Source organism: Gigantopelta aegis, chromosome 7, assembly GCF_016097555.1.
Source record: "Gigantopelta aegis isolate Gae_Host chromosome 7, Gae_host_genome, whole genome shotgun sequence".
Taxonomy (NCBI): Eukaryota; Metazoa; Mollusca; class Gastropoda; order Neomphalida; family Peltospiridae; genus Gigantopelta; species Gigantopelta aegis.
In genome coordinates this window covers 14617350-14630507 of record NC_054705.1, presented here as the reverse complement: position 1 = coordinate 14630507, position 13158 = coordinate 14617350, and the positions used below count along the sequence as shown (strand labels likewise).

The window sequence follows — 13158 nt, the reverse complement described above, 5'->3', positions numbered from 1 at the left end:
TATAAGAAATATATTCAGTTATTTTTACAAATATAAATTGAACATGTTTTATTTGTCGCAAGTCTTTTTTCTGTTCAGAATTCATTTCATCAAAACATAAAGTTTAAATGCTACTCAATCGCGGTTGAGAGATTTATTGATTTTTGTTAACACTCGACGGAGGACCCCGCTATAGCTGGCGTGGTTCTTGCGGGCGTCGACCAATCGCAGCACACGTCTGATACGCGCTGTTGCCAACGCTCTATAGTAACCGAACGACGGCCCGTCAATCACGGACGGCGGTCGGTGGGGAGGCGTGAAGAGTGTGCGCACGGGGACGGTTTTATTGAACGTGCACCGCGGACGATAGATCAGTCGAAACCGAACGTCGCTCGGGAAACGTTGTACATCCGTTCAGTGCCTCTTGTCTAATCAGTGCTTCCGCCGACGTAACCCGCCGACGTCATGAAACGCAGCTATAGCGACGACAGTGACAGCGATGACGGCTTCAGTGACAGTCTCAAGGCAGGGTAAGACGCGCGTTGTGTCACTTCCGGTGTTGTTTAGACCACGTGCCGACGTCTGTCCGTGCGTGTGCCGTCTGCACGTGTGGCGGCAGTGCGTGCATGTGGCACTGTGTGTGTGAGTGTGTTACGCGTTTAACTAGTGCATTAGTCCAATTAGTGAAATACTCTTCTAAATTTATTATAAATTTATTATAAATTATTTTTAATTATTTATTCCAGATCTCCCTCCCAGAGCTGTCAAATCACAGATAGGAAGAAACGGAGAGGGGTGAGTGTTTATTTTTATTTCATTATTGCTATATGACGTATTCGTGAGAATGTCTCATCTTACTACGTACAAGGACTACCAGGGGATGACTAGTTTTCGTTGTGTTCCGTGTGTTGATCAACAAATGTGCCTTCTTGCTGCTGCTGTGTGCGGATATTAATTTGTGACATTCGCGGGAAAGTAAACATCAACATGTTTCATTTCACGTGCCACTACTGGAGATTGTTACTTCATCGTTGGATAGTGTTGTGATATCGGCTGCCTTCTAGTGCTGCAGATGGACAATTGGTGAAAGACTGTTAGAATTGTTAAATTTATTATAATAAATTTTAGTGGACATTTAGTTAATAGACACATTCGCATATATGTTAATGGGATTTTACAATTGTAGGCCTACTTTAAAAATACTGAACATTAAGAAATCAAATGCGAATCTAGCATATTATTATTATTTATGGTTTATTTCGATGGCCTTTTGGGGGCATTTCTTAGTTGTGGTGGTGGGTTGTTTTTTTTGTTTGGTTTTTTTTTTTTTGGGGGGGGGGGGTGGTAGGTGGGAGCGTCTTGGGAGTTGAATCAAAAACATCTGATTTTCAAACTCATCTCACTCTGATTCACGATTATTTCTGTGTTCAGTATACATTGTATTACATTGTTATAATGATGTACGTTATTTATGTACGTTATGCATTAATTGTCATGGGAGACCATTTGCGTTTCTTTTGGTGCTCAGTACACTAGAATTACATTGTTATAAGTGCGTACGTTATTTATGTACGTTACATTTATTGTTACATTGTCGCGGAGACCATTATTTAACCCTATTCTCACAGATTACATAAAGTAGTTTGGGATGATTTCAATGTCGCAACTTTTGAATTTACTTACATTTTATTGTTTAGATTATCCATTTCCGTAGAACCGAAGAGTTTCTGGTCATCCTGTTGTTTCTAATACAAAAAAAATGCATTTTCATATTTTCAAAAACGCACGTGCGTCTGAGAAGTATCGGTTATTGATTCGAGTTCTAGTCTATTTTAAGGATATTTCCCGGTTTTAACGTCACAGACTCTTCTTTCACTCTGTTGTAACTTTATCCAAATGTGTTGCAGGTTTGTAGATTAATTAAACTTAGGTTTCCATTTTTACGAGTTAAAACTTGGATATGTACCTTTAAGTGGTCTTTGGAAGCCATTTAATTGATCAATCGTAAATGACGTTTCAAACATGCGATTTTTTGTTGTGACGTTATTCAAGTTAAATAAATGGACTCCATATTTGTTGTTAACATTAAATAACTTATGGTCATCAGGTTTGAACCTAACGGTAAGAAATGCTTGGACCAAACTACAGATATATGTATTTGAAATTGAAACACAAAGGGTTAAAATATAACGTCAGCAACTGTGGGATTGCCCTTAAGCATTTTTTCAATTGGCCACCAGTCATACAATAATAATTCGTGTGTCACTTTCTCAACAAAACAAAAAAAACCGTAAAGCTACAATATATTAATATCTAGTATACATTATCCTCGTTCTTGCTTTTTCAAATTCATTAATTCATTTTATAATTAAGTCGGGGTTTTTTTCGGTTTTTTACATATTTCAACTTTTTCATATATGAAAATGTGGCTTACTGGTAGAAACGAAATATGTTTACGTCATTTAAAATCATTCATAGTCATGCTATCCGTGGCTGGAAACAAAATGTAGGCTTTGACTCACTGTTAAATACGTGGACCCAGTGTGTATTATTTAGGCTACATGACGTTTAAATAAAAATATAATAAGAATTAAAGAGCTGGGAGGGTTAGATGTCAATAAAATATAACAGTAATTTTAACACGATTGAAAACAACTACGGTAGTATTGTGTGAACAAAATAAAACAAATCGTCCGCCCTTAGGCCTAATTCAAAAATGGAATGTTATGGTGTCCAAAATTTATGGAATTCATAAAACACACGCACACGCACACGCACACACACACACGCACACAAAATCAGAAACAAAAGCAAATAACAAACATAAAGGAAATAATTGTATATATAAAAAAAAAAAAAACGTAAGGAAACTGGAAAAGAAGAAATGTGTTTTGCATTTGTACATGATATTAAAAATATTTGTAGCTGCATGATCCGATAGAGTCAATAGTCATATCTAGAAACAGAGTATATAAAATTGTTTTTTAAAATATGATAATTTATCTAGTACAAAGTGTAACTTAATTAACGCCTTTGTCTTAGTGTTAGCACCGCGTCTGAATCAGACGATATCGCCATTAGACGACTTAGTCAAGGTCAAATATGACTCATGCACATTCATACCAATTTGTAGCAATTAAGTACATTACTTCCTGGTGGATGCAAGAACATTGTTGCTATTGTTGTTTTTGTTGTTGTTTTGGAGGTTTTTTCTCTTCTTTTTTTTTTTCTTTTTTTAGTTTATTTTTTTTTTTTTTTTTTTATATATATTTTTTTTTTATATTTGGTGTGTTGTTTTATTTTTGGCAGGTGTAACTTATGTGACTGTAGTGGGGGTTTTAAAAATTCTCTACCGATATAGACTCAATGTTACAGCAAATTAAAGCTGGACTGATTCTTTCGCATTTTAAACGTTAGTCACATAAAGGATGAAACTAAATGAGGTTTATTTTGGTTCATTTTCAGATTATTGAGAAACGTCGTCGAGATCGAATCAACAACAGTTTGACAGAATTAAGAAGACTGGTGCCGTCTGCCTTTGAAAAACAGGTAAGCATTTTCGTCCGATACCGAGATTGTTAGTTTGACGGCTCAGTCTTTATAGTACATTTCCTAAGTGCAAGTCCGAAGACGAATTGTTTGAAATGTGGGAAATGTGTCTCTGAGATGAACAATTTGTTCCTTTTGTGTTTAGTCCCCTACCGGTCCCACCGGATAGGACCATAGGTTCCATTTCCGTTCTTCTGTCTGTCTGTCTGTCTGTCCCACGCACAGTTTTCTAGATGTTTTGTGTTTTTTTGCACAATGTCTTGTGATATTGAGCTGAAATTTTGTGAATAGCTTTATCAAGTAGTTACAGATCAAGTTTGACTTTTATGTAGCTTACAACCATTGTGAAATGTTTCTGACCAATAGAGCCTTTTTCAATGACATAACACACTGGCGTAGGAAGCGGGGGGGGGGGGGGGGGTTGTTGTTCTAATGCTGGCTACTAAACCGGATTTTACCCTCCAATAATTTCGTATGTACGAAAAAAATAAAATATATATATATATTGGGCTATTTCTTGTTCCAACCAGTGCTCCACAACTGGAGTAACAAAGGCCGTGGTATGTACTTTTCTGTCTGTGGGATGGTGCATATAAAAGATCCCTTGCTTCTAATCGAAAATAGTAGCCCATGAAGTGGCGACAGCGGGTTTCCTCTCTCAATATCTGTGTGTGGTCTTTAACCATATGTCCGACGCCGTATAATAGTAAATAAAATGTGTTGAGTGCGTCGTTAAATAAAACATTTTCCTTCATTTTCCTTCTAAACAACAAAATGTGTTTAGTATGAAATAGTAGTCGCCAACAAGGCTCTGTTATCGCAAACATCTTACAATGGCTGCAAACTCAGGACTGTCCCTTTAATGCAAAACTCCGACTTTTAAAACATTATATAAGTTTATAGTAAAACGAGAAATGCACACTTTTCACAGATTTTGTCAATATCAACTTTCGCATTTCTTCGGAATTTTTTTTTCTCTCGTCACGATTCTCGGTATTCTTGAGACGATCGATATTACGACATCGTGGGAACCGGTTGATCGGGCCAAGTTTTCCAGCCGGGCTATTTCGCATGCATGTTTCATTTGCTGGGCTTGTGTGTGGCGACCGTTTGTAGAGATTTAATAGATACATACAGACTGCGACTGACACAAGATAGAATGTGAAATACCAGACTTACATGCGCTTTGATAATGATGATCGATGTTACCATGTTTCGGTGGGGTTTTTGTTTTTGTTTTTTTGTTTGAGGGGTTTTGTTAGGGTTTGTTGTGGGCCCCCCCCCCCCCCCCCCTCCACAACAAACCCTAACAGGGGGGGTTGTAGTTTTTTTTTTTGTGTGTTTTTTTTAGGGGTTTTTTATGTTTAATTTTACCCGGCCAACATAAATAAATAAATAAATAAGTAAATAACTTAATTTTGTCTTGTCAAAATGCGTGTTTGCATATATCTATCTATCTATCTATCTATATATATATATATATATATATATATATATATATATATATATATATATATATATATATATATATATATATATAAATGTCACTGGTTTTCAATAAAATTTTGTGATGCTAGCGTTTCCATCGAGTCCAGCGTTTAGTTGCATTTTAAAAATAATTAGCATACAAATATGTGAATACTTTATCACTGAATAGAACAGAACACATTTTTTTTTTACGTTTAGTCAGTTATCCAACACCAAATTTGAAACATGTAGCACAGCATTTTGTAGTGACAAGATGGGGTTTCCTGCAAATAATGGTATCATAAAGTTGTACTAAAGTAATAGGTGTATAACATAGGCGTACAAGCACACATTTTTGTAGTGGGGAGGCCGGCGTTTGCCCGAATTAAACGAAAATGCCCGAATCTGTATAACAACATTTATTCATATTAGCATTACTACCAAACAGCTATATAGTGTTGCAAACGAATCACTACACATTTTTACATGGATTACAACTAATTTGTACGGTAGAATGATAGAAATACGTGGTAAAAAGGTCTCGGATTGGCACATTTTGTGCCAATATCTCTATAATTTTTTCCCGAATATCTGTTTAATTTCTGCCCGAATTTAAGGTTTTGCTCCAGCACGGGGTGGGTGGGGGGTGGGGGCAATTGCTCCCCGCCCTCCCCCCGCCCTATCTTGTACGTTTATGGCCTATATCATATTTTGTAATTGCTACCAAATACAATAAAATAATGCATTCATATGTATAATATCACAACCACACACACACACACACACACACGCGCGCGCACTTCGGAAACACACACACACATGCACACACCCAACACACGCTGTGAGCATTTCACTTTTTTCCCCGTCATTTTTTTTTCTTCCTCTTTTTTTTTTTTTTTTTTTTTCTCAAACCAAGTTTGCACACGTGTTATCTGAGTACTGTTCACATTATTCTGCACTTGTCACCTTTCAGGGTTCCGCTAAGTTGGAGAAGGCGGAGATTCTGCAGATGACCGTGGATCATTTGAAGATGCTACACCAAAAAGGTATGGGAAAAACAAATTGTCACAGGCCGAGATAGTGTTAGGTGCGCGCTGTGTGTGTGAGAAGCGACCCGCCGTGTTTGGATTGGCTCGCCGACAAACACCGAAGCGGCAGTCGATGTTTGCGCTCGAGTACTTTCCATGTTTGTACCATTATCAGTCCACCGAGAATTGTCGTCTGCGGATCGTCCCGATCAAACTAGCGCGAAACGTCAGGTTGAGGTGGAGGGGGGGGGGGGGGGGGGGGTGATTATGTAACGCGAAGCCTTTTCTTGTGATGATTTTGTGGTCCTAATTAAGATGATGATGATAGAGGTGGCTGAAATGATGATCATGATGGTGGTGGTGATGATGATGATCATCATCATGATGATGATTTCATTTCAACTTATTTTCGTGCTTATATCCAATTAACGTTCAAGCACGCTGTCCTGGGCACACACTTCAGTTATCTGCCTTTTGAGCTATTTCTCGTTCCAGCCAGTGTACTACGACTGTTAAATCAGATACTGTGGTATGTGCTATCCTGTCTGTGGGATGATGCATATAAAATATCCTTTGCTACTAATTGAACAATGTAGCGGGTTGCTTCTCTAAGACTATGACAATACGTCAGAATTACCAAATGTTCGAGATGCACTAGCCGATGATTATTAAATCAATGTGCTCTAGTGGTGTCGTTAAACAAAACAAACCTTTTATAAAAACACGAAAAGAAAGGTTTTATTTAAAGACGCACTCAACACATTTTATTTATGGTTATATGGCGTCAGACATATGGTTAAGGACCACACAGATATTGAGAGAGGAAACCCGCTGTCGCCACTTCATGGGCTACTCTTTTCGATCAGCAGCTAGGGATCTTTTATATGCACCATCCCACAGACAGGGTAGTACATTCCATGGATTTTGATATACCAGTCGTGGTGCACTGGCTGGAACGAGAAATAGCCCAATGGGCCCACCGATGGGGATCGATCCCAGACCGACAGCGCATCAAGTGAGCGCTTTACCACTGGGCTACGTCCCGCCCCTTTTTGACACGAAAATGTTTCCCTGCCTCGACTACTGATGGACGATACGTTCCATATGAATCGTCTATTGTCAGAATTAAACAGAGAACAAAATAGATAAAAATCCCGAATTTAGGAATGCGAACAGCAAGCATAAATACAAATATAATTTTAAAGATCTTTAAAGTATCTAATTAAGGACCTACGAGCAACCTATTATTGATATTGAGTTTTAAACGACACCAAGTGTAAAACTGGGAAAACATCATCTACAGTAATTTCGTTTTCACCAGTTTGAGTAAATTTGATTATAGATTGACAGAAAAATGCCAATTAACCGTTTGCCACGTGCTTACATGAAGGGCGGGTTTTTATTGAAAAGGGGGGTGGGTCGGGGCATGTGGAAACTGAACTATTGATATAAATATAAGAGAGGGACAATAGGTAGAGGGTTGGGTTTTTTTTGTGTATGGTGGGGTTGGTGCTGGATCACCCCGTAAATCCAACCCTGTATATTCAGCAAAATTATCTGATAATCGGCCAGGAATTACGTTACGAGTATATTATCATTTGATACATTTATTATAAAAGGTTTATGAGTTTGATATGCACACATAATATGTTGGCGTGAATCCTGACCCATAGCCTAGAATCTCTCCCTGTGTCTGTCTGTCTCTGTCTCTCTCTCTCTCTGCCCCCCCCCCCCCCCCTCTCTCTCTCTCTCTCTCTCTCTCTCTCTCTCTCTCTCTCTCTCTCTCTCTCTCTCTCTCTCTCAAGAAGCGTTAGTTATGGCCTCTTTTAAACCATAAAAGAGTTCTAAATAAGTGTCTACCCTTCTCAATAAACTTTCTCAAAGTGGCTATTGACAGTTCCATGCATTAATTTCGCTGGCCTTTCGTGTTTCTAATATCATTGATTTTCACTGTGAGCTAAATGTTTTATTTGTTCCAGGTTTGAACAGCTACAACTTTGATCCGCACTCGCTGGCTATGGACTACAGAAGTGTCGGCTTTCGGGAGTGTGCGTCAGAAATCGCTCGCTACCTTGTGGCCGTTGAGGGCATGGATCTCCAGGATCCTCTTCGATTGCGTCTACTGGGACACCTCCAGTGTTACTCCGCCCAACGGGAAGCCGCAACCAAAGCCTCCATACAGACGTCGGCGTGGCCCCCTATGCCACCCCACGGCGGGTTCAACGGCCAGTACAACACCAACAATATGTCATCCATTGGAGGAATGATCACGTCACAGCACGTCGGCCAATCAGAACAGATGTCTTCCATGACGGGACATTCGGTTGCCTCCGGAGTTTCTTCGGCGGTTTCGTTCGGAGAGTCTCGGCTGAGCCAGTCGGAAAGTTCGACGTCGTCGATTCACGGACATATGCGACTGCCTGCGACCGGAAACATGCAGGTGCCGTCAATAAACTCGTCCAGTTCTCAGGTGTCTCAGATTTCGCCGCCAATGTTGTCGTCACTTCCACAGATGCATTCGCAGTTTCCCGTGGGACTGAACGTGTCTTCGGTGCCTTCCGTAATGTCTCCGAACAATGGGTCGAGTTACAATAACGCCGTCCTCAACCAATATCAGTCAGTGAAGCCATATCGCCCCTGGGGTTCCGAGATGGTGTACTAAACAGCAACTCTGACTAAACATTTTGTGACAGACATACTCAGTCTGACTGTGCTATTTAAATTCGTCAAATTTACAGTGCAATATTTTACACCAACGTATATTCTTTAACTTTCTGCTCAAAATTATGGATTTTTGTTTCTGTGCCATAACAGACATATTTTATGGAGAGAGGGAAAAAAAAGTTGCACAGTTAAACGTTAGCTGTGAAGTCACACAAACATTAGTAACATGATGTGGTTACATTATTTCTGAATTTGCATTATATTTTGTCTGCTGCACAACTAAATAATATGAATCGATTTGAATCGATGTGATCATGATTGTAGTAACGAATGTATGCAATTTTAGAATATCACGTTTTTTTTAATACTTGTTCAATTTCATTGGTTGGGGTGGGTGGAGATGGTTGGGGACGGGGGTGTAAAATTGAGGAACTTCAAATAATCAACAACCTTAAATAGTGTTGTCTAACGCAAATGCCGTGTTGTCCACTGGAAGCAGTAATCATTAATCGTAACAAAAGAGTGTAAGAATTATATCCGAGGTCGTATGTGGGTACATAACAGAATTCAATGGACGTTTGTAAATCATTTACATGTAATGCATTTGATGCATATTTTGTCGTGTTTGAAACTCCTTGATTCCCTTATTGTGACATTACCCACCCGACAAAAAAGTGAACAATCCCCCCCCCCCCCCCATTTTTTTTATTTATGATCCCCAGCATTTTGTGACCATGTTAAGTTAACCAGGTATGTCTAAAACTATGTACAGTGTGCAAAGCAGTGCTTAAAAACTTCTTTTTTTTATATTAAGTATTCTATAAACATTTCTATTTGGTAGAATAGATTTTCCTACTTATAGGGGTTTTTTGGGTGGTGTTTTTGTTTCTGTTTTTTTTTTCCATCATCGTGCTAAACACAAATGTCATGCCAGAATAAAATGTGTGAGGTATGTTATTACAGATAATATGAATTTCGTAACAATCTGAACAGAGGCGTGTGGGCTCCCATTTGTTTAGGGTGTAAGGCTGGCTTTTGCCCGAATTAAAAGAAAACGCCCGAGTCTAGATAACAACATTTATTCATGTCCGCATTACCACTAAACAGCTATGTAGGGATGCAAACGAATCACTACGCATTTTTACATGGATTACAACTAATGTTGAGGATAGAATGATGGAAATACATGGTAAAAAGGTTTCAGGTTAGCACATTTTGCACGAACATCTCTATCATTTTTGCTCGAATTTGATGTTTGCTCCAACACGGGGGGGGGGGGGGGCAGTTGCCCCCTCCCCCTGTCTCGTACGCTTATGATTCTGACAAAAGTGCCACCTTCCCTAAGTTCATTCAGCGATCATTTCGAAAAATTTCGCGAAGTATTTGATTGGTTCCCGACGTGACCCTTTGGCTTGACGTGAAGTGCATAAACCAGTCTAGCGGACGTTTTGTTATTTGCTTTGTTTGGCTGAACGCAGCCCATGTGTTTCCTTCGAACTGTTTTTGATTCAGTATTAGTAACATTATTTTTTGCTGGGGTGGGTGCTGGTATAACATGTATCATATTGTAGGTTGAGTAATGTTTACGTCAGCCTCGACATCTTGCCATCAGAAACTTCAAAGTATTACTTATGGCCAGTGTATGGATATCGACAAAATCAAAATTATATTTTTGGAATGTTTTCACTGCTAGTCTTTGTAACAATATGCAATTTACGTAGATTAGCATAGATTTTCTAATATTTATTGAATATACTTTATATTAATTTCAGTGCTATATGTGAGTAAACTTTGACCCATTCAAACTATTTGCAGGCACGGTGGAAGCAAGTAGACATGTGGGGAGGGGGCGGGGGGGGGGGGGGGTGTGTGACTGAGATGGAAGGCGTAAAGCAAAGTTTCTAGGGGGTTCAGAGGGTATGGTTTTCCGTAAAATGTCCAGAAATGCAATTTCCTGCATTCTACAAGTAAAATCCATGTCTGCCTTAAGATTTACTGCCAATAATGTTTGTGATTCAGAATTGCCCCGCCGTGCCTGTTTTTCACTTAAACGCATGTAATTGTGTGTTTGTGTGTATTTTACAATGTTTAAACACCTGCGTTTAACAGACAGAGGCGTTGCAAATTCGACCTTCGTAAATTTTGATGATGGAACAAAATGTAAAAAATTTAATTTGTTCTAAATTATTATCCCAGGGTAAATTTCATCAACATTTTAAATCCTATATTTGCGTGTTCGTGGGATGTTTGCAACATAGCAAGCTGCTGGTCATGGTTCAGATGTTTAACTGGCACGTTAAGGACAAACTGTTGTAATGTACGCCTGTCGTGGGCGCAAGTGTTGACATACGCCAACTCTTCCATCCAGGACAGAGAAATAAAAAGGAGGGGGCAAGCAGGGCCGTAGCTAGGATTTTTTGTTTGGAGGGGGGGGGGGGGGGAGGGGCAACAGTAGTTAATAGTCTAAAACTCCTTTTCTTTAAGTTTCTATAATGCTTTCTAAAAAACTTCCCCATGCTAGTTAAAATGATAGGGTGGGGGGTGGGGCTCCCCAAGAAAGAAAATGGGTTAGGTTTAGAAAATCATACAGTAATGATAAAGAGTAATTAGTTTGGTGAAAAGTTCAAAAATAAAATCTGACAAAACATTTGAGTATGGCGTCATACCCATGTTACCCTCTGACAGAAACTCTGTTGATTAGCCAATCGCAGTCACATGGTACTGATGGTGCAGTTTTTCTTGCAATCGTGTTTGATGCTTGTTTGCTTAAAGCATGGCGCTAACGGTGTATCGGCCAATCAGTGTAGGCAATCTAAAGCGGATACTATTTTGTATCCATGTGTTCGATTGGACAGTTACGACCTGGTGTAAATTGTTGATTGGTCAGTCATAGAATCTGAAATTCGTTTACTGCAGAATTAGCTAAAGCATTTTTGTGGAAAAGACAAAATGATTGTGTACAATAATCTATAGGTATCTACACAAGTGAAATATTGTGAATAGTATTTGAATTTTTCAACAAAAGTGTGTTGATAAACAATCTATGCAAAAACAAAATGTAATTATGCAATTTACTTAGATTAATATATATATTTACACTTATTTATTGAACACATTTACATTTTGAGTGCTTTTATTTTCTGTTTTGTTTTGTTTTGTTTCTTTTTTTATATATAAAAAATTCATGAATCGAATGCACATTTTTACATTTTGTATACATATAAATGAAGGTATATTTGTGAAATAAAAATGTTTACCGTTTATACCGTGTTGTGATATTGTGCATGTTTGTGATCGGAAATTACACGTTTTCACATTTCTTTCTTCAATGTAACTCCATCGCTACCCAGGGGCGGGACGCAGCCCAGTGGTAAAGCGTCCAGGATCGATCCCCGTCGTTGGACCCTTTGGGCTATTTCTCGTTCCAGCCAGTGCTCCACAACTGGTGTAACAAAGGCCGTGGTATGTACTATCCTGTCTGTGGCATGGTGCATATAAAAGATCCCTTGCTGCTAATCGAAAAGAGTAGCCCATGAAGTGGCGACAGCGGGTTTCCTCTCTCAATATCTATGTGGTCCTTAACCATATAACCGTAAATAAAATGTGTTGAGTGCATCGTTAAATAAAACATTCTTTATTCCACTGCTACCCACTTCAAAATACCCAGAAAATATGGTGATTAAATTAAGGATGTAGGCCTATTGAATTTATTTTTTTCAGTTGGAGAGGTGGGTGTACCTTTTTGTTTCTAAAGAGATTGATCCATGAAAAAATTGCCACATTTACGTTTGCTTTAAACGCACATAGCTTGAGTATAATGAGCCATATTGTAAGAACGGAACAGTTTTAATAAAATTTTATAAATTCATGGAGTACACATTTAAGTCAGAAGTGGGTGGCTAGATTAACAGAAAAAAAGGAGTATATCTCTAGGCTCTCCGTATTTTAGTTCCTTACCCGTCCAACCGGGTTTAGTTCCTTTCCGATCCACCGGGGGGGGGGGGGGGGGGGGGGACTATAGGCTTCATCTCCGTCCTTCTGTCTGTCTGTCTGTCTGTCTACCCCACAAATAGTTTTACCGATGTTTTTTTCATAGTGCCTTAAGTTACTGAGCTGATATTTTGTGTGTAGCTTTATAATGAATGGTTACAGATGGAGTGCTACTTTCATGGCAATTTGAGGCGAGACGTAGCCCAGTGGTAAAGCGCTCGCTTGATGCGCGGTCGGTTTGGGATCGATACCCGTCAGTGGGACCATTGGGCTATTTCTCGCTCCAGCATGTACACCACGACTGGTACACCAAAGGCCGTGGTATGTGCTATCCTGTCTGTGGGATGGTGCATATAAAAGATCCCTTGCTGCTAACTGAAAAGAGTAGCCCATGAAGTGGCAACAGCGGGTTTCCTCTCTCAGTATCTGTGTGGTTCTTAACCATATGTCTGACGCCATATAGCCGTAAATAAAATGTGTT

General features: G+C 39.1%; 1 protein-coding gene across 2 annotated transcripts; it reads left to right on the top strand.

Annotated features, from left to right (window-relative positions):
* The first annotated feature begins 637 nt into the window (after positions 1–637).
* Positions 638–11808, top strand: LOC121376789 (hairy/enhancer-of-split related with YRPW motif protein 1-like). Of its 2 annotated transcripts, XM_041504563.1 has the most exons (4): positions 638–774; positions 3445–3528; positions 5969–6041; positions 8003–11808. In XM_041504563.1, the coding sequence occupies exons 3-4, from the start codon at positions 6005–6007 to the stop codon at positions 8683–8685; spliced, it is 720 nt and encodes a 239-aa protein (XP_041360497.1). In that variant the 5' UTR covers positions 638–774; positions 3445–3528; positions 5969–6004; the 3' UTR covers positions 8686–11808. The 2 variants fall into 2 exon arrangements, with proteins under 2 accessions (XP_041360497.1, XP_041360496.1); XM_041504562.1 differs by lacking the exon at positions 638–774 and having other exon boundaries at positions 3083–3528.
* Positions 11809–13158: the final 1350 nt, after the last annotated feature.

Excerpts from the sequence above, each read along its gene's own strand:
- LOC121376789 (XM_041504562.1), top strand. The coding sequence starts at position 3,418 with ATGAGGTTTATTTTGGTTCATTTTCAGATTATTGAGAAACGTCGTCGA. Across the intron at positions 3,529-5,968 it reads CGTCTGCCTTTGAAAAACAG|GGTTCCGCTAAGTTGGAGAA; the intron begins GTAAGCATTTTC and ends GTCACCTTTCAG. Across the intron at positions 6,042-8,002 it reads GAAGATGCTACACCAAAAAG|GTTTGAACAGCTACAACTTT; the intron begins GTATGGGAAAAA and ends TATTTGTTCCAG.